This window comes from Archocentrus centrarchus, chromosome 10 (genome assembly GCF_007364275.1).
Source record: "Archocentrus centrarchus isolate MPI-CPG fArcCen1 chromosome 10, fArcCen1, whole genome shotgun sequence".
Lineage (NCBI taxonomy): Eukaryota > Metazoa > Chordata > Actinopteri > Cichliformes > Cichlidae > Archocentrus > Archocentrus centrarchus.
Genome location: NC_044355.1, coordinates 7643036 through 7665316, shown reverse-complemented (window position 1 = coordinate 7665316; position 22281 = coordinate 7643036). Strand labels below are relative to the sequence as shown.

The 22281-nt window shown below is 37.9% G+C and overlaps 2 protein-coding genes across 2 annotated transcripts; one reads left to right on the top strand and one right to left on the bottom strand.

The window, feature by feature from the left end:
• The first annotated feature begins 170 nt into the window (after nucleotides 1-170).
• LOC115787146 (uncharacterized) lies at nucleotides 171-4546 on the top strand. The gene is made up of 6 exons (XM_030739722.1): nucleotides 171-220; nucleotides 1408-1478; nucleotides 1650-1994; nucleotides 2090-2428; nucleotides 4184-4323; nucleotides 4433-4546. Exons 2-6 carry the CDS (start codon nucleotides 1436-1438, stop codon nucleotides 4544-4546), a joined length of 981 nt encoding a protein of 326 aa, XP_030595582.1. The 5' UTR covers nucleotides 171-220; nucleotides 1408-1435.
• Nucleotides 4547-10197: 5651 nt separating this feature from the next.
• On the bottom strand, nucleotides 10198-13457 carry LOC115787145 (uncharacterized). The gene is made up of 7 exons (XM_030739721.1): nucleotides 13406-13457; nucleotides 12930-13250; nucleotides 12498-12845; nucleotides 12286-12402; nucleotides 12095-12144; nucleotides 10403-10503; nucleotides 10198-10294 (listed from the first exon to the last, which is right to left on the bottom strand). The coding sequence occupies exons 1-7, from the start codon at nucleotides 13446-13448 to the stop codon at nucleotides 10198-10200; spliced, it is 1077 nt and encodes a 358-aa protein (XP_030595581.1). The 5' UTR covers nucleotides 13449-13457.
• Between the last annotated feature and the right edge of the window lie 8824 nt (nucleotides 13458-22281).

The following is a 22281-nucleotide window of genomic DNA, read 5'->3' as shown; positions in this document are numbered from 1 at the left end:
ACAATATATATGACGTATACTGTATGCATGTGAAATGGGGTTGGTTTAGCTTGCATTATGGAAAATGTGAGTTGCAACATGCACGTGTTGCAGAGTGTTTTTTTTTTTTTTTTTTTTATCAAGACAGTCAGCGTACTTGTGTGGTGGCCTCTTTTGCAGTTTCCCTCTATCATTTCTCACTTCACAGAGAATTGCTCAATAAGCTGTGGCTTCATCAACTGTAAGTACTTGCCTATAATATTATCTCAGATGGAAAAAACAAAACAACAACAAAAAAAACCCTCAATTTACATCTACAGTATTGGTCATTGGTGTCTGAGGATATCAGTTTCACATTAGCCTCTGAAATGATTCTTGAATTTGTTATTATTGTACATAAGTCATCTCATGTTGACCAGAAGATGTTAACAGTGATCAGAATACTTTCACACTTTTGGCAGTTGGTAAAATATTCAGATCACCTTTGAAATTTTATAACCACACTGTAAATTTTCTAGCTGACCAAGGAGGATCTAAATTTAACTCCAAGCATTTTTTCATAGTTTTATGCATTAAATCTTTGAAACAATCAAATTTAAATAACATAAAACAGATGAAGTGAAGTAAAAATCATACATTGAATTACAATTCTCACTGAAATGTAGCATAGTAGTATAAGGTAATGTAATTTGTAAGACAGTAAACGTACAGTCCTGATGAATGTGCTTTGATCTATAACTATCTTTCAATGGTTTTCTTCTAAATATCCTTGCAAGGTGCTTGGTTTTCCTTCCAAGCACCTTGCAAGCTCCTTTACCAGTTTGACTGGAAAAAATTACACAAATCAGTTTGAATGCATTCAAAACAAAACTACAACACTCGAATCATGCACCACTGGGTCCACCATATTAATGTCTAACATTATGGAAAAGTGAAATTAATTCATTTATTTAATCTTACATTTTACACTCATCCCTGTGCTGCCTTCACTACTCACTTACTGCAGGACTGCTCTGCTGCTCAATAACTTTAGCAGTTAGTAGCTATTGTTTTGCCTTAATGACACAAGATTAATAAAAGTAACCACAACCCCAGGTCATTTGAATCATATTTACCCTTTATATACTGAGTTGTGCATATATACATGCAACATATTCATTACCATGTGCTTAAAATGACAATGTGGACATCATAAACAAACTACACTACATCTATACATAAATGTCTAACTGTATTTACATGTGTATATATAATGCAGGTTTTCAAATACAGATTATGTTGTTATTCCTGAAGAATCATCAGTGGAAACAAACTGTACTGAAAAGGATTTATTTTACAGGAAGTGAATTTTCTGTGCTTCAGCCAATCACCATGATTTCCACTTTGTAAACCTTGATCACTTTGTGACTTAAACTTTCTTTGAATCAGTTCTGCAAGCGAAGGTGGAGGGACCACAATGATCGGAAGACTTGTCTCTTTGATTCTTCTAAGCACATTGTGTGAGTTCACTTCTTCTGTACTGTAGCATGTAGCATTGTGAACCATATAAAACTATATATATATATATATATATATATATATATATATATATATATATATATGGCAGTGTAGTACTTTATATGATGATTGTGCCTTTTTAAGCACTTTGTTCTGTTTTTTTTTTTCTTCAGCTCTGAGTGAAATTAATGTGGGACCTCGGCAGATCTCTTTGACTGCAGTTAAACTTGGAGACAGTGTGACTCTGACATGCAGTGTCAGTTGGGATGATGTTGGGTTGTCTTACTGGTATAAACTGAATTTTGGATATATGACCGAAACAATTGCCTCAGGAAGTTTTGACAAAATATCACTTCAGTGGCCATTTAACAACTCCAGATTCAGTGCCACAAGAGTAGGTAATGTGCATTCTCTTACCATAAGAAATGTAAATAAAGAAGATGAAGCAACATACTTCTGTCAAGCAGGAGCGGCATACGTAATGGAATTTATTAATGGCACAGTTTTGGCAGTGAATGGTAAAGTACATGCATTTTACAGTTTTTGTCATATTTGTGTCAAAACCCAAACAATTACACCATTGATATCATATCGTGTTTTGTGAATCACACAGATCCTAAAACTCAGCAGAAATCTGTCACTGTGAAACAAACTCCAGATGTTGAGTCGGTCCATCTGGGCGACACAATGACTCTGCAGTGTTCACTCCTCTCCAAGAACAAAACTGACACAGTTGAGTGTCCAGGTGAAGACAAAGTGCACTGGTTTAAAGGTGCATCAGAATCCCATCCAGGCATCATTTACCATGGCGGTATCAGAAAGAGAGAGAAAGGGAGATGTGACTACACTCTGTCTAAAACTATAACAAACTCATCTGATGCTGGGATGTACTACTGTGCTGTGGTCACATGTGGAGAGATCCTGTTTGGTGAAGGAACTAAAGTGGAGATGAGTATGTATTTATTATTTAAATCTTTACTTACCTGTTTTGATTATTGTTTTCTTGATTTCTTTGAAGTTTTGCAAGAGATCATTAGATGATAATTTCAGAAATTTTAAATTTTAAAAACTGATTCAAGTATTTCAAGTATGTAAATACTTACACTCTCAAAATACTTTATAAAGACATGTTCTTAAAGCTCACAGCCCACAGTGGTTGGTAACCTATGAAATAGTCTTTCAGTTTACAGCCTACATGAATTGATTATTCACAGATGGCATTTGGGTGTCACTGTGACCTTTGCTGTCTTTGTTCTTTATCTGCATTTTTCGTGTGTGTGTGTGTGTGTGTGTGTGTGTTTTATACTTATTTCCTGTGGTGTTGTCTGACACCTGCGTTTGAACTGCTCATGTTTACATGGTGATTATTGTCATGCCTATGAAAGGTCAGTGTTGCTACGTGAACACTTAAAATGCAATCCAATCCAATGAGAAATAATATAGCTATAATACGATTGGTTCACCTGAAGCATATGGGAAATACTGTTTTATTTTTATTTTGTTCTTTTACTGGGAATAGTGATGGTTTTAAAAGCTAAAAACTAAGATGCTGATGTTCAGCAGAGGAGTGCACTATGAAGCAAGTTCAACATAGCTAGCCTTTCCTTGTGTCAGCTAGCTTTGAGAAAAACCCTATTCAGAGATACTGGGTATCATGATGGTCATTTTCAAGGTTCTTTGTTAATCCAGTTTTTCTGCTACATGTTATACAGATGTATAAAAAAACTTAAAAATCAAATGCAATACAGTTGTTACAAACAATAAAGGAGATTGATATGGCAGAAAATCATTTGATCATGACAAGCACACTGAGGAGTAAAATAAATATAGTGGCACAAAAAAATTAAGGGAACACGAGCAATTACTGGTAAGAAACTACAAATAAATCAATTTTGTAATCTGAGCTCTATGAGCTGCAACTATGGCTGTGTAAAAGACACTTAGTAGCATTAGAACCAAAAAATGCTTAAAATTATAAATTTTTTGCATCACCAGTGCAATAAACACATACAATTTGTGCTAATGTAACTTTACAGTAGCACATTTGGCGGCATTAATAATTTAGTTAACATGCTGCATACATAAAATGTATACCTTCAGTAGATAATCTACTTACTTTAAAGAAATGAATGAAAATGTGGCACCAGCGGATCTTAGACCAGACCTTTGAAAACCACGCCCAGGTCCTGCATTCATGACAGTTATTTAGCCAGCTTCAAAGAGAACCACATTCATGATTGAAAACTGTGACATTAAGCTCAGCATAGTTCACTAACCCATTAATCTTGTTTTGTAGTACTGTACACCCATCTGGTGTGTAATGAACAAAGAATGCAAGTGAGGTTCATAAGAAAAAATGTCTTCAGGCATTTTATAATAAAATGCAATTGTTATTGAAGTAGTGCTAAATAAAATATTAATGGATACATAGAAAAATATGAATGCCAGAATGAACTTTTATGACAATTTATTGCTGAGATACTGTACAACTAAGAAATTGAGTCAGCAAAGTGATTGCAGTCCAGAAAGGTCCAAAAAGAGTCTTTACTTTGTAAAACACAAAACTAAAATAGTTAAGCTGAAAATTACCTATAGGAAACTGACTTATGACTGAACTACATGTACACTATCACACTATATAATGGTGAATGATAGTAATTATATAAATGAGATGTTAAATGTCTGCTTGTATGTTTTCTCATTTCAGAGGGATTTCACCTCTTTACTGTGCTTGGGACACTGCTGACCTGCTCCGTGGTTGTGAATTTTGCATTAATTTTCATCAGAAAGCAAAAACCAACTTGTGAACATTGCAAAGGTAGGATGCTGGGTGCTAGTGGTGATCAGGTTGATACCAATTTATGCATGTATATATCATCACCCAACATCCAGACTGACATTGAAACAACTAGTAGCTTAGTGTTGCAACATCCGCAAAAATCAACTGCTATCTCAGCTAGAGATTGACGAGGTGCAACACAAATGCTATGGGAAGGGGGAGCCAGGACAACAGATAGAGGGCAAATATCATCATCCTCACACTCTGAGATTGGATACCAAGCCCCCTTAACAACTTATACATTGAATGCCAGAGCAGCTGACCTGAAATATTAAATCATGGCTGAGCTGGAAGCTTGGACACCCAAGGCTCTGAAGGTCTACTAAAAGATACAAATGCAGAACTATGAAAAATCCCTACTTCGACCATCACAGTGATCCCTGAGATGCTTGTTTATTACATGAACAGCCACAAGGAGCAGTACCCTCCATAAAAAAAGATGGCTAGAGGCTAAGATCAAGGCAGCATGGAGAGAAGTTAGCCAGCTATCAGACCCAAAGAAAGGTGTGATGAAGAAAGGGATGCCTTAGAAGTTCAATAAGATGTCCATACCTGAGGCCTCAGAAACTGCTAAGCAAAGACTCACAACCTTGGCTAACCATTTTAAGAGATATACCAGAGAGATAGAAGCCATGAGAATAAACTGGATGTTCTCCACTGAACCATCCAAGGTGTACTCTCAGTGGCAGGGGAACAATATGAGAACAGCACCTGTGACCAAGGCTGGAGATAAATCAATACCAGAAGAGCATATGGGAGAAGGATGCAATGTGATAGAATAGAGTAGAATAGAATAGAATAGAACTTTATTGTCATTATACATACAATGAAATTAATCATTATACAACAAGTTATATAACGACATTCCATCATAATATAACAAAATTGCGTTCGGAACAACCATCCAGAGAAGAACAGACAAGACTAACATAGGGGAGATGGGTGTCCGCAGCCGCAGCCTTCACTGGTGCCGCCGCTACAATCAGTCCCCAGAAAAAGGAAACAACACACATCATGGGATAGTTAGGTTAAAACAAACAGTCATCTGGGTCATCAGGGTCCAAAAAAACCACCTTATCAAAGCATATTTGCACATTTAAAGCCAGGATAGCAATATGGTGGGGGAGGAGGGGGGTAGGAGGGGATGCAGATGGCGACGAGAGGGTCAGGGCATTGTGGAGCCAGATGCCAGCTCCTAGCCAAAACAGTTCGCTGATAGTGATGGAAGTTCATCAGCGGCCGTGGTACACCAGATCCAACTTCACAAATCACAGAGAGGGCTGAGGGGAAGAGCGACCGTCACACATTGTCCCGGAGAGATATGATTGCCAGCCCAAGGCTGGCTAGGGAGCCGAATTCCTGATAATGCATATGTTGTTTTGGAACAGGCTGCATGTTTTTTTTTCCAACAGCATTCAGTCTTACTGGTGAACCTATTTAGTAATCCAATATTCAAAATTCATTTGTTACCGTCCTCACCGTGCAGAAACTGAACCTTATCTCCAGATCTAACCCCTCTCGCCTGCGAGCACGTTCTCAGCTGGACTACCTGTCCGCTTTACAGCTCAGGTCCAACAGGCTTTGAGTCTGAGTTTGTACGGCCCTGCACAAGCCATCCACCTGGGTTTGCAGCCTCGGCTGATGTCGAACTGCTGCCCAGATTTTCTTAATTTCCCGGTAAATCAGGTATCCTCCGAGCCCAAACAGAAGAGATACCGCTACCAAATAGCCGAATATGTAGACGTCTTCAACATCCTCAATCTCCAGAATATGAGAGGCACACAGGTCTCCACGAACTCCAAGAATCAATGACATATCCAACTGAGTCTGTTCCACTCGGACACGCAGGCTCCCCTTTCCCCGATCTCATAGTGGAGAAAATTCGATCACTGGTGTTTAGGGCCCAGTTTGCCAGATCCATGTTGCTCTCAATCTTGTTCTTATTCGGACAGTGTGTAAGAGATGCTCTCAGCAAGCAGCAAGCAGGAGAGATAGGGAGGGCAGGGAGAGAGATAGAATGCGACCGTCTCCATCAGAGAGCAGGAGGACACTGAGCAAACACCAATGCTCAGTGGATCAAAGAACAGACCACAGCAACCTCCCTGAAGTGGCTCCAGTAACCATCACAGTGGCAGATATCCAAGAAAGAGTCTCAAATATGAAGAGCTAGACCGCAACAGCTCCTGACATGATGCACACCTACTTGGTTAAAGAAGCTAACTGCACTCCATGCCAGGCAGCCTCAAGCTGTATACCAGAAGTGTACGAGATATCCATTCACTGATCCAAACTACTAGGATTTAAAGCAATGACATCAGAATGTTATTCAAACTGGAGAAGTGTAGTTGGATGGTGACAAAGAGAAGAAAGGTAGTCAGAACTGAGGGGATTGCACTACCAGAAGACAACATTGCAGACGTTGAGGAAAACTACAAGTACCTTGGAATCCCACAAGCAAATGGGAACCATGAAAAGGCCGCTAGGAAAGCTGCAACCGCTAAGTACCTGCAGAGAATAAAGAGAGTCCTGAGCAGTCAGCTGAATGGGAAGAACAAGATCCAGGCAATCAACTGCCAGTTGTCAGATACCCTGCTGGGATAACAAGCTGGCCAAAGGAGGAGATAGAAGCCACTGACATCAAGACAAAAAAGCTCCTTACCATGCATATAAGTTTTCACCCCAAATCCAGCATCTTGAGACTGTATGCTAAGGAAGGAGGCCGAGGACTAGTGAGTGTCAGAACCACTATCCTACATGAAACAACAAAGATCCATGAATACATCAGGAATATGGCCACAGAGGATCATGTGCTTAGTGAGGACCTCTGGCAGCAGAAACCCGAGAAAGAAGAGGAGAAAGAACAGCAACCATCATGAAAGGACAGGCATCTGGCTGATATAGAAAAATCCTACCAATGGCTGGACAAAGCTGGACTGACATAGAGCACAGTGGCACTAATCATGGCAGCACAGGAACAAGCTCTGAGCACAAGATTGATAGAGGCTGGGGTCTGCCTCAGGAACAATCTAGCACATAACAGCAGGGTGTAAGATGCTAGGAGGCAGGGCATACATGGAACACCATAACCAAATGATTGGCATAGTATACAGGGACATCTGTGCAGAGTATGACCTGGAACTCCTAAAGTCAAAATGGGATATGCCCCCAGGGAGGTCGAGAATAACAGAGCTAAGATCCTGTTGGACTTACAGATACAGACAGACAAACTTGTGATGGCTAAACAACCAGACATACTACTAGTGGACAAACAGAGGAAGAAAGCCATAGTGATAGACATAGCAATACCAGGGATGGCAACATCAAGAAGAAAGAACACGAAAAGCTTCATAAATACCAAAAAGAACTAGAAAGGATGTGGAAGGTGAAGGTAACAGTGGTCCCCGTGGTAATCGGACCACTTGGGGCAGTGAGAATGGCTCCAGCAGATTCCAGGAACGACATCAAAGATCTCTGTCCAGAAGAGCACAGTCCTGGAAACGGCTAAGATACTGCGTAGGACCCTCAAGCTATATATATAGATATCTTCATACAATTCCTTTACCAAACCTCAAATGGTTAATACAATTCAATTTTATTTATATAGCACCAAATCACAACAAATAGTCGCCTCAAAGGTGCTTTATGTTGTAAGGTAAAGACACTACAATAATTACCATATAGTTACTTCCTGAATGAGTAACAAATGCAGATAGTGAAGCAGGAGTGGTTTCAAAGTGGTTACATGACCATGACAATCACTTCAATAGACTTAAGCAGACTTAAGAGATAGATTTTAATATTTCTGAAATATAACGATTTCTGGATGTTGTAGAACAGGTCAGCAGGGTGAATCTGAAGGTGGTAGTTAAGGTGAATAAAATCTCAAAGGAATGTTTCCATCATCATGTTTATCGCACAGAGAACAAGGTGAAGGCTTATCCAGTATAGTCTAGTACAGTCTTTAGTATAATCTTGATAATTAGGTTCTTGGTTTTGGCCTGACAAACATTTAAATGACTGTTTTGAACACTGTTTTTGTCTTCTTTTTTATGAACAGGACAACTTACAGCCTCCAGTCAGCCTCCAATCAGTCAACAGGAGAGATCAGCTGTGGATCAACTGAGTAATGTGGTATATATATTCTAAATATCATTAAATGCATGACTAGACTGCACAGTGTAGAATAATGTTATTCTACACTGTGCAGACACCATGGATAGCAAAGTGAATACAGTGTAGCTTTTTAGGGTTGAAACACATAGAACCAGCAAGCTGAACATTTTCTTTGAGAAACAGGAAGCAGTTTGAGCTTGTGAGATACAGGCAAGCAATGCAGACAACAAAGATCAAATAAATAGCAGATGATCTGACACTGAGGTGTAAAACTGCAGCCAAGTAATCAATCACACCTGACATTCCTCCAACAAATCCTTAAAATCAAACTATGACAGGTTTGGTTGGGTCATGAAAGCAATTTTACCGTGACTCAGAAAATATCACACTTCAGTTTAAAATTTCTGCTTGTACTAAAACGAGTTTTCATGATTGTAACTAAGTGGATAGGTAACGCCTGCAGTTGCCATTGTACTGAAACATGTAGTTGCCTCATATAAAGTAAGACTGGAAGAAAACCAACAAACCAAAGAAATAGTGCCATCAGTGATTTACGCCAGCATTGTTTACAATGATTTTGATTTGGTCTTGATTTGGTTTGTGAGGCTGTCATTCACCCTGAATATGCCTCCAAAAATCTGCAATTACTTTTGTGGCTTTTGTAAACATTCAACTAGGGAGGTTTTTATAAATAGACTGGCTCCAGTTAATAATATCTACGATGGTGTCAAAAGCTTCCAGCACTGTGGAGTCTTTACTTCTTCACAGTACGACCTGTGTGGCATTAAGTAAACCAGATCAAAATCTTTCCTCTTAATTTCCCTAATATGCTACTATAAAACGTATTTTGCTGCAGCACAGGATTGGCAGCATAATGAATAGCTTTATAAACAACTGAGTGTGGGAGGAGTTTGCAGTTCACTGACTGACTGTTCTGTGTGTTTTTACCCATTTAATGAAAATTGTAACGATTTAACTTGGTTGTTAAATCACAACACTAATTTCCCTTAATAATTTGCAGGAGAGTGAAGATGTAGGAGTAAATTATGTGGCGCTGGATTTCCCCTCAAGAAAAGCTAAAAGATGGAAGAATAAGAGGGAGTTACCGGATGAGAGCATATACTCTGACATGAGAGACCACCAGTAAAAGACTCTCCCCTTGAAGAATGATTATTTAAAACTGACACGTGTGTGAGTCATCTGTGGTGAAAGAAATGAGAACAAATAGAAAATTTATTGTGAGGACAGATTTTTGCCATAATTTTATCAGTAGTGCTGCAAAAAATAGATTAGTATGGAGATGAGACATTTTTTTGTAACGGTGTCTTTTAAAATAGAAATTTATACCAAAAATACACATTTATTATATTGTTAGTATATGTACATTTATACTATTTACTCAGATTAATATTAACCTTTCACACTGACATAAAAATCAATAAAAATTCATGAGAAAATACTTCATTCCATATTATGTTGTATTAGAAACTTTATGTATGTATTAGACTCTTTTTATGTTTATGTATGCATGTGTTGTCATATTGAGAAGCTGGCTGGACCCACTAAGGAGACTTGATAAGGGATTGTTTTTAGGTAAATAAACTTGATTGAAAGACAGGTGAGTCATGGGGGGACTGAGGTGGGTAGAGAGATTCGGCTTCAAAGTTGATGGGAATACAGGAGCTCTGCCAGAGAAGAGAGGGGCAATTAATTCACTGTCCAAAGGGGGGAATAAACTGGCTGGTGCATGAATTACATCAGATTGAGCCTTACTTGGAAACATAGAAAAACTGAGCTTGGAAGGAGTACTGAGCAGGCTTAATAGGTGGAGAGCGGGCAGGCAGACTGGGCACGGGTTGCATAAGTCTGCCAGATTGTGAGATTGTGGATCAGAGAAACAGCATTTTTGCAGGTAAGGTTTTTAGGTGAGCAACATAGCAAGGCTAACGGTCTGGCAGGGAACTGCACCACCACCTGCTCTTCTTATCCTTGAGGCCTGAGGAATCAACCACCAACAGGTGAGGAGGGGTTGATCCACACCAAACGTCTCTGCCCAGCAAGCCCAGAAAATCCACCTACAGAAATTAAAACTGAAAGGAGATAAGAGGAACACAAGACACTAATCCACCTATGATAAGGACAAGTCACAGTTTATTGTTTTTAGTATTTCAGCTTCACAGATGATCTGCTTTAAAGCAAAGTAGCTAACTAAATATCGCCAGAAATACAATCAACCAACAGACAGCTTTGTGAGCACCACTAATGAGCAGCAAATTTTCACACTGACATAACCTTCAGCACACTGATGGATGGAGGTGCTATATGCCACTCTCCCAGTATGTCAAGCCAAGGAAGGCTTTGTCCCGGGTTTGATTAGAAGACAAGAAGAAATGGTGATGGACAACAGCGTCTGAATAAGTTAAAGAGGGAAGAGTCGTGTTTGGTTAACGGGTGTTAGCATGCAAGAAAAAAGAAAATACTGTTCTGTTATGTGGCTGGTATATGCAGTGTCATGCACTCAGTTTTTCATCCAATTTTAATTTCACTGTAAAAACTGATTCTAGTACATACTGAATTTCTTTTTCACATATAGAATAGAATACAAACATTTATTGTCATTATACAGATGTACAATGAAATTGGAGGGCCACTCCTGTTCAGTGCCATGCTGTAGAAAGTCAAACTTCATAAAATATAAAACTTCTAAAAATATGCAGAAAATAAACAGAATGTATAAAAATATATACATTGTAAAAAATAAAATAAGTATATACATATAATAATGAAGAAGGTGAGTATTGCACTTGGTGAATGAAAATTGCACTAGTGAATGAATATTGTGTTCCAATCTCAGAATGCAACATAACATCAGATTCAGAATCCATAAATAAAAGTTATTCACAGATTTCTTATTTAGGCTGCACTTGGTGTTCTCTGCATATTTACATTCACAAACTGGTCTCAACCAAATTTGTGGGGAGACACTACTGGGTAAAAATTGTGAAAGTTTCCCTGCTGATTACTTATATTAGCACATAATTTTTGTAGTCCAAGTTTACATTCATTTGCATAAATGTCCAACAAAATGTGAAGGACAAATAAACACCTAAATGTGCATTTTTTTTTCAGTTAGTCTGAAATAATTCACATTACAAGCAAAATAACTAAACATCGCAAACCCAGTAGATAAAAAAAATACCTGCAAGTGTCATACAACGCATCTGAAGCACCGAGTCAGATTCCCTCTTTTAAATGTGGAAAACAAGGCAACCATTTTTAACAGTTAAAAGCTTATTAATTTCACCAATACAGGAGGCCAAATTATGTTAGTGATTAAGTTAATTTTTTTAACAAAGCCAGAAAAATAAGAACACCCACGAGTCACAAAGGATCTGTAACAGGATGTGAGGTTTATTTTAGAATTCAGGATGTGTTTAACACTGTCATCAGCATTTAACTCAGTGTTTGAGAGAACACGCTGTCCTCAGCAAACTCTCTCGTCCTTCTTACTCTTGTTTTTCTTCCAGAGAAATCCAGTGCAGCGTAGTTTACTTCATAATCAGCTTCACTCTGTGTAGTAATAAAAAGGATATACAAATAAGTTGTTTAGATGGTGATATGGAACTCTTTAGACATATTTTAATAGTAATTATTTTCATTACTTACGGGTGGGTGCAAGTTCTCAGTTTGTACTTCTGATATAGCAGTTTCTATTCCTAAGATAAACAAAATTATAATAATAAATAAGGGGGTTCACAAAATGACAGCCACTTGGAGAATTGAATGCTTATGGTAGAACTTGCTTTATGTTTTTCTAAATGAAATACATTAAATGTTTAGCTTCTAATAACACTTACCTTTACATTTCTTACATGCGCTTCGGTTCCAGATGAAGAAAACATTTCCAATGACAGAAACTGCCAAACAGGATATTAATATTGCCATTTGAATAAATATCAATTTTGTTGTTTGGTCTACAAAACAAACAAACAAAAAACATTGGTTCTTAAAAATTCCCATCACTCACGTACTTTGAGTAGAACTTCCAGTACTTAGGACAAATTCATACCAACTTCCAATGTAGTTCCATTTCCAAATAATATCTCTCCACATGTGGCCACAGCACAGTAATAAGTCCCATTATCAGAGGAGCTGATATTCTTAGAGATCCGATAAACACATTTCTTCTGAGTCTCAGATCTTTTCTCACATTGATTCGTACTGTTTCCATCAGTGTAGATGATGTTTGGATGAGATCCAGCTCTGAACCAGAACACATTATGACCTCCTGGACATGTCTCGTTCTCAGAGTCAGAGAAGACTGAACACTGGAGATCTGCTGTGTCTCCTGGACGGACAGGATTTGATTCTACTGGCTGCTGGACCACGGTATAGTTTGATGTCCTTTGAGTGTTTCCTGTGGAATACAAAACACAAAGACATTCTTCAAAACATGCTCAGAGACATTTAAAATGTTTGTAAAAGTAGGTCAGTTTATTACCTTTTATCAACAAATATGTTCCATTCCATTTAATATTAATCCAGTTGTCTGTTCCACAGTGATAGATTCCCTCATCTTCGTGGACAGTCTTCAAAATGGTCAGGCTGCTAAAGTTTGCATCAATTTGTGCCCCAAATCTTAATTTATTAAACTCTGAAGCAAACTGAGGTGATGTAGTTCCATACAGTGTCACAATGAATTTAAGCGTATCCCCAACACTCTGCTTGTACCAGTGGACTCTATTGATGAACTCTTCGGGTAAAGCACATGTTAAAGTTGCTGCTTCACCGAGCTTAACTGTTTTCACTGGAACCAGAGAATCTGAGTTAAACATAGGAAAAAAAAAAAAAGTAATGAAGTGAAAATATTTAGATTTAAAATTAGTAATGTAATGTAAAAAAAAAGTAAATTTGTTATCTATAAAACTACATAAATCTTTTTTGACAGCTATTTGATCTGAATAAAAAAGCACTTACATCCTTGATGAAGAAAAAGCAATAGAATCCATAACACGACCATCTTGACATTGCTCCTTGTCGGGGAATTTCAGTAAGTTAAAGAGTTTGAAATGAGTATGTTTGGTTAGACCAAAAAAAAAAAAAAACCTGAGTCTGATTGGTTACCACAGAAGAGACTCAAAAGTGCACTTCCTGTTACATTGGTCTCATACTGAGCTTTTTCTAAAACACAATTTCTTTTTCATCTTCTGTTGCAATATTTTACATTGTTCACTCTTCACGTTTGAATATCTCTGATTGATCTTAATTCATGTTCTCAAATGTCAAGCAGAGAAACAACAAAAGCCTGTATTTTACTCCTGGCCGTTTGCTGCAAGAAATACCCCAAATACGTCAAACTCTGCACTTCAGAGGAAATTTGCAAGCTTTGAGTTTCATTGGTGAGGGGCGACGACATTTTGTTCTTCAGAAGAGCAGGCTGGAACAATACTGCATGGTATTGCATGACCTAATGTGCAATTTGTGGAGCAAATTACACAACAAACCCTTTCAGCAATAGATATTTCATTAAATATCACCCACAATAACTCAGTGGCAAAGATGGAGGTATATGCCAAGTGTGAGATTTTAACACTTGAGATTGTCTTGAATCATTCAAAATAAGAAAGCTTATTTGCATCAGTTGGCTCCACAAACCTAAAACCCTAACCAGAGACAATGAGTATCATGACAATAGTTATGAAATCAAGTCTTCTTTTGCTAAGAGACTTATTTCAGTGTAAATTCCCTGGACAGGTGACTGACATGTCATTTAATTTTTTTAGACTTATTTATTTTTTACTGCATGCCTATCTTACAGAGCAACAAAATATAAAAGTATATTTCAAGAAAAGGCAGTAACAAACCCCTGAAATGTTTCAGAAATGTTTTGTCCATCCATCCATCAGTTATATTCTTAGTGCCTGTTGTTCATTTGTAACTTGTGAAGTGTTGTAAGTGTCTTAAGTTGTAAACTTCTATCCATCCATTTTTAATGTTTTCTGGGTTACAGACAGTAATGTCAGTAACACGTTACTTAGTAACGCGTTACTCTAATCTGACTACTTTTTTTCAGTAAGGAGTAATCTAAGGCGTTACTATTTACAGTCCAGTAATCCGTTTAAAGTTACTTATCCAAGTCACTGTTACTATTTTTGTCATTTTCCTCAGTAAAAAGATGTATTTTTGCTTTCTTCCTGCGTCTCGGGGAGTGACGTCTGGCCGATGCGACAGTTGTCCCGTTTTCAGCATGAGGACAATAACAGCACACAGCCACACAAACGTAAACAATGGAGGGAGGAGAGAGATGTGTGTTTTCTAGGTGGAAATAGAGGAACTATTTTGAGTTTGTGTCAGCTAAAGATGACAACATCAAGGTTAGTTGTGCACTCTGTGCTGCTGACAAAGTGCTAACTAGCTTCATAAACACTGCGTCAATTTGAAGAAACCTTTGGAGTCACAGCACAGCACAGTCACACTTACAGAGCAAGTCCCACCAGGTGGTGCAAAGCAGAGCTGCGGCTACTGCAGGAGGCCCCCCAGCACCCAAACAGCAAAAGCTGGATTTCGGTACAAAACCAGTAAGTGGGGGAGATGAAGTTGGTCGGACAGTATGTTGTAGAGGAAATGCTGCCCTTAAACACGGTTGACTCGCCCTCGATTCGTGGTCGGCATTTTCATGTTGAGGCAGCGGTGAGGGTGCTGCTGGTGTTGTGCCAAAAAGTGATCTGTCTGCCAAAAAGCGTTTTTCTGTATTTGCCAAAAAATGATTGCCTGTATTTAAACGGCTGTAAATGACTTGTTGAACTATAATCTGTGAAACGTGTGTCAAACATATCTCTCTTCTTCTAAAATTAAGTAATCAGTAAAGTAACTAAGTTACTTTTTAAAGGAGTAATCAGTAATCGGATTACTTTTTCAAGGTAACTATGCCATTACTGGTTACAGGGCATCATATTGAGAAGAAATGCCAGACATCCATCTCTGTGACCATTACCTCCAATGTTTCCAGGGTTAATACTGAGGTACTGAGCACAGGAGATTGGTGTGCATCAGTCGGGAGACTATTTTTTTGTCAAGCTGCCTCTGGCTCTCATTCACTGCTTTGAAAATAAGTACTCTATTGCATCAATTTTATAGACACTATACTGCCAAAAGTGTTTGCTTGTCTGCTTTCACGTGCATTTGAACATTCCATTCTCAATCCATAGGGTTTAATATGTCGGACCACACTTTACAGCTGTAAGAGCTTCAAGTCTTCTACAAAGGTTTATGGGTTTAGGAGTGTGTTTATGGGAATTTTTGACCATTCTTCCAGAAGCGCATTTGTGAGGTCAGACACTGATGTTGGATGAGAAGGCCTGGCTCACAGTCTCTGCGCTAATTCATCCCAAAGGTGTTCTGTTGGCTTGAGGTCAGGAATCGGTGCAGGGCTGTCAAGTTCTTCCACGCCAAACTTGCTCATCCATGCCCTTATGGACCTTGCTTTGTGCATCACCAAACTGTTCCCACAAAATTAAGTGTGTAAAATTGTCCAAAAAGTCTTGGTATGCTGAAGTATTAAGAGTTCCTATCACTGGAAGTAAGGGGCCGAACCCAACTCCTGAAAAACAACCCCACACCATAATCCCCCCCTCCACCAAACTTTACTAATGCAAAGTCAAGCTAGTCATGTGTAATGTTTAGTCACAATTTAAATATAATGGGATAAATTTCATCTTTCAAAAAATTTTAGCTTATTTTTACACCTGCCTTTAAATTGTTTACATATTCTTTGGTAGAAGATGAGAAAAAAATTTCCAATGACCAAAATGGCCACACAGACTATTAATAAGGCCATTTGAATAAATACAGATTGTGTTGTTTGCTCTAAGAAACAAATAAAAATATATTATTCTTAAAAACCCTCATCACTCATGTTAGTATTAACATGTTTTGAGTATTAATTCCAGTAATTAATACATAATCATACAAAGTTCCAGTGTAGTTCTATTTCCAAACTATATCTCCCCATTTATGGCCATGTATGATGTTCCATCATCAGAGAAAGATATTCTCACGTGTATTTTGTTTATTTCTATTAGAGTAGATGATGCTTGAATCAAATTTATTTGAACTGCCTCTGAACCAGAACACATTATGATATCCTGAACATGTCTTGTTGTGACAGTAATTAACACAGTGGAAGAGTCACTGTGGTTGGATAGACTGGATTAGATTCTATAAGCTGCTGAACTGCAGAGTAGTTTGACATCCGGAGTGCTTCCTGCATAATATAAAATAAAGAGACATTCTTCAAAAGAGTGATAAATTCTGTCATCCTTTTGGATTGTCTTCAACATGCACAAGCTTCTAAACTTCTTATCATTATCTACATTAAATCTTAAATTTGAGAATTATTTTATACAGTCCTATTAATTTAGGAGCATTCCCAACACGCTGCTTGTACCAGTGGACTGCTCTACTGCTAAGCGCTTTGGGATAAAATACATTTTACAGTTTTTCTCAATCACTTTGGCGCAGTTCTCAAATCCGTCATGCATTTCCGCACCCACATTTGCCTTCTCTCATTGTTTTTGTGCATACTGCTATAGTTTCTACACATGTCACTGCTAAAAATACCAACACATCAAAACAATGTGTACTTTTGTCAAACTGTTTTTACTTCAAACATTTTTCAAATATATAAGGCAGAGCAAGGCAAACACACCATGGTCAGTGGTAGCAGTGAAATTGCGGTGGGGTGGGTGTATTAGATTTGATTGTAAATTTTGTACTAAATTTAATATTTATCTTACTATTTACTATTTTGTTGTTGCACCTAAAATACTTATTCTATTACTTTATCTATCACTTATCTTTTTGACTGCAAGAGCAACTGTTCAAGTGGCGCACCGCAATCTCATTGTGCATACTTGTATATGCAATGACAGTAAAAGAATCTTGAAAGTAATTTAAAGTAAAACCCATGTTTCTTAAACTCTGTTGTCACTCTCCACCTTGTGCTGTGACTTTTAAGCCAGATTGTAACACAAGAATGTATTACTGTATTACAATATGCAATCCTTGACCACTTTATTAGGTACACTTTGTTAGTATTATGTTGAACCCCATTTTACTCCAGAGCTGCCTTAATGCTTCAAAACACTGATTCAACACAGTGCTGGAAACATTCTTCAGACATTTTGCTCCATATTGACAAGAAAGCATCACACAACTACTGCAGATTTGTCAGCTGCTCATCCAAACTTCCACTTTTTAATTTTTTTAATTAAAAGAAAAAATGTATTTATATTTTTTATTTTTATTTAATTATTTTTCTACTTTGACTATATCCCAAAGGTGCTCTACTCAATTTAATTAAAATGTATTCATACAGCACCAAATCACAACAACAGTCACTTCAAAGAGCTTTATATTGTAAGGTAAATACAGCAACACAGAGAAAACCCGAACAATCAGACAGCCCCCAGCGAGCAAGCACCTGGCAACAGTGGGAATGAAAAACTCCCTTTTAACAGAATGAAACCAATGGCAGAACCATAAGAAGGACAGCCATCAAGGTTGTTTTATTGGCTGTGGTAGAAAAAATGGTGACCAAACGAGACGGTTGGGGACTTTTTGCCTTTGGATTTCAGCCAAAACAAACACGAAGTCAAGGTATGTACACCTTTCGTAGGCCTTTCCTTAGCCTATGGCTTAAAATCAAAGAATATGTATACATTACTACGTTTTTTAAAAATTTTTTTTATTAAATCCCAAGCTAGTGGCGGTGGTGCAGTGGGTAGGCACTCGCGCTGCATTGTGTCCTTGGGCAAGACACTTAAACCACATTGCCTGGTCTCTGGCTGCATGACCGCAGATGCTCGTCTCTGGATGAGTGATCTGGAACGATCATTTCGTTGTGTGCCTTGTGCGCACAATGACAATGAGTTGAATTTAACAAATAAAATGATGCAACAGCATTTCCTTCCCCACCATGCCCAAGCCTCCTCCTCCCCAGCAGTCAGTAGTACCCTAGGCCTTCCCTCTGTCAGAGTCCCATTGCCATATAGCAAGTTTGGCCTGGAATTTCAAGGTACAAGCAAATGTATATGCACTCAGTCAGTGTTGAATATATTGTTTCTCTGCATGAGTACTTGTCTGTGCATTTAAATTAACAACTTTAGCAAAGCATACTAAACAGATCTTTTTTCTGAAATTCAGAGCAATGCTATCTGCCCAGTTTGTGAATCTCTGTCTATCTGCATGTTCATTTACTGATGATTCTGTGGCTTACTAGTCAAATCTTAGCACTGTTTGCTGCCGATCCAGGTTTTTTTTTTTCTAGTCAGTCAAGTCAACTCTTCATAGACTCAAGAATGTGAGATAAGAAATGTTACAGTACCGTCAGTGATGGTATAGTTACCTTGAAAAAAAGTAATCTGATTACTGATTACTCCTTTAAAAAGTAACTTAGTTACTTTACTGACTACTTAATTTTAGAAATAACTAAGCTAGATTACAAGTTACTTTATTAGTTACTTTTAACAGCTGCCAGTGTTGTGCCAAAAAGTGATGGTCTGCCATAGTGATTCTGATATTTCTATTCTGATGTTTGTGTAATGTCTTTGCTTATATTGGTAAATAGAGTGCAGTCAGCATGATTTATGAAGGGCTTATATATAAAATGAAGAAATAACTTGTTTTTCAACAATCTTTAGGAGTCTAAGTTATTGTACCTACATTATAATCAATCCAGAGCTTTTTGGCCACTTAAAATATCTTTATAGAACTGTGATATTATATTTGTAATTTCTGCAGCCTTCTGAGCCAGATTTGTGTTTAAAAAGACATTTTTAATGTCAATGAGAGTTTTTACCTTGAAAGAAAAAAAAATGTATAAAAGTCACTTTTGCCAAAAACTGACTGCAGCTTCTACCTTACCGGCAGCACCCCCGCTGCCTCAACATAAACATGACAACCACGAAATGAGGGTGAGTCAACCGTGTTTAAGGGCAGCATTTCCTCTACGACATACTGTCCGACCAACTTCTTAAGCTCTCCCCCACTTACTGGTTTAGTACCGAAATCCAGCTTTTGCTGTTTGGGTGCTGGCGGGCCTCCTGCAGTAGCCGCAGCTCTGCTTCACACCACCTGGTGGGACTGTCTCTGTAAGTTTGACTGTACCGTGACTCCAGATGTTTCTTCAAATCTGATGTAGTGTTTTTGAAGCTAAAGAGCACTTTGTCACCAGCACAGAGTGCACAACTAACCTTGATGTTGTCCTCTTTAGCTGACACAAACTCAAAATAGTTCCTCTATTTCCAGCTAGAAAACACACATCTCTCTCCTCCCTCCATTGTTTACATTTGTGTGGCTGTGTGCTGTTATTGTCCTCATGCTGAAAACGGGACTTAATTGTCACATCTGCCAGACATCACTCCCCGAGACGCAAGAAGAAAGCAAAAATATATTTTTTTACTGAGGAAAATGACAAAAATAGTAATGCAGTGACTTGGATAAATAACTTTAATCAGATTACTGGACTGCAAATAGTAACACGTTATATTATTGTTACCGAAAAAAAAGTAGTTGTATTAGAGTAACGCATTACTAAGTAATGCGTTACTAACATCACTGGTACTGGTACCAGTGGTACAGTAAAATGCATCAGCACCTGTATTATTTTAAAAAGAAGACAATCTGTGTCTCACTCTCCACCCCTGCCAGTTATGCTCAGCCATGGTTGCTATTGAGTTGTGAAATTTCAATAAGGTATCTCTGCTGCTTGCCAGTAGCGAGTTATGTTGTTTTTAACAATATATATTTAAGCAATATAGCTATTTCTTCTCAGAGAAGAAATAGCTATATTGAATGTCTATAATCCACCAGGGTCTTCAATAGATTTATTAACATCTCTGTTTCCTAAAGTTATAAACCTTAACATAAGACAGACAATCATAGGGGGAGATTTTAATTGTCATTTAAATCCTATTATAGATAAGTGTCCGCATGGTAAACTAACACTTTCGGCTCATGCTAAGATTGTCAATGCATTCTGTGAAGAGATGGACTTTGTAGACACATGGAGGGCACAACATCTCTCTGTTAAAGAATACACCTTTTTCTCAAATGTATCTGAATCTTATAGTAGAATTGACTATTTTTTGCTTCCTAAAAGTATCTTAAGCTCAGTAACTTCTAGTTCTATAGGCCCAATAACTGTTTCAGACCATGCTTTCTACAATATAGCCTACCAAACCACTTAAAACAGACTAGAAATTGGAGGTTTGCACCATATATCTTGACAGACCATAAGTTCCTGACTTACTTTAAAGAAGAATTTATAATATTTATGTCAATTAATTTACCTTCTACAAATGATCCATCATTACTATGGGAAACCTCCAAAGCTTTTTCTAGGGGTCTCATTATATCCTACACATCTACTAAGAGACGTAGGGAGTAGGGTTTAATCCCGGGATCCGGGATTCCCGGGAAATGCGATCAGAACAATTTCCCGTTTCCCGGGAAACGTTAGACGGGAAACCGGGAAAAAAGTCGCGCGCGTCGATTTGACTTTCAGAAAGAAAAGAAAGCTTCAGAATGTTAAATTTAAAGGAAATATTGAGAGAAGGGTTCGTTTAATGCGAAAAGCATTACTCTTCATTTCAGGCACGTTCAGCCTCCGTTTAAGGCTTCAGCTTCATCTCAAGCGTTTTAATAGAGGTATTACACAGTTGTACTTTTTTCCTCTTTAATTTGTTGAAATCGTAGGCAATGTGTTTACCCTAAGGTATTTTGTATTATATAATTTCATATTATTATATATTGTTATATTGCATTATATAGCCTATAAAATATGCCTGCCCTGAACAATAAAGAAATATCTGTTTAACTTCGAGTGTTTCTTTTCCTCGTTTGCAGCCGCTTACTAACAATCATGAATTAGGACACGGGCCTAATGGGTGAAGAAATGATCATGAAATAGATTGCTTTAACATATTTCGCTTTTAAAATGGAGTTGAGTAAAATGTATATTTTTTAGGCTATAATGATTGGCCAGTTTTTCAATAGACGATTCACAGCGAACCTACTTTAACCCTCAGACACGGTGTTATAAATTTGCTGTTGCCAGAATGGCAATGACCAAGTCGTAGTGCATTACTCAAGGCCCTGTGTTATGCCATATTATAGTGTAGTACGGTAGTTAACTTTTCAATGACTATTACAGCGTTCCACTGGTGGAGATATAGCGCAACAGATGTCGCCACGACAGCGTGGCTGAGCCTTTATCAATGCTGTGGAGATGAACCGTATTGTTTTGCACCAGCAGTTGTAAAATAGCTTGGTATAATTCCATGTACAATGGAGGAATATTCGAATTATATTTGTTAAGGGAGTGTTGAGGAACGATACAACACCGCATAGCTCGAGCACTCGAATGTCGAGATGTAGGTTTTATTGCGTTAATCAAGCTGACGTTGCCCCCTACTGGGCATAACAGGACATAGCTGGAAAGCTACCTCTACAATATCAGAATAGGTTAAGGCCGACACAGGCTACAGAAGGCCTAATTAAAATAAAAAAATAAATAAACTTTTTCCCGGGATTCCCGGGAAATGGCTCGTCATTTCCCGGGATTTGATTCATGTCATTTTCGGGAAAAATATTAAACCCTAGTAGGGAGGCTGAACAAAGAAAGATTTTAGAGACCAAATTAAAGCGGGTTGAGAGGGAATATGTTACACACTCATCTGCACAAAAACTTAAAGAGATAGCTGCACTTCGAAGTGTTCTTGATACACTTCTGACTAAAGAAGCAGAAAATCAGATTAGATTTGCGAAACAAAAGTTGTACGAACACGGGGATA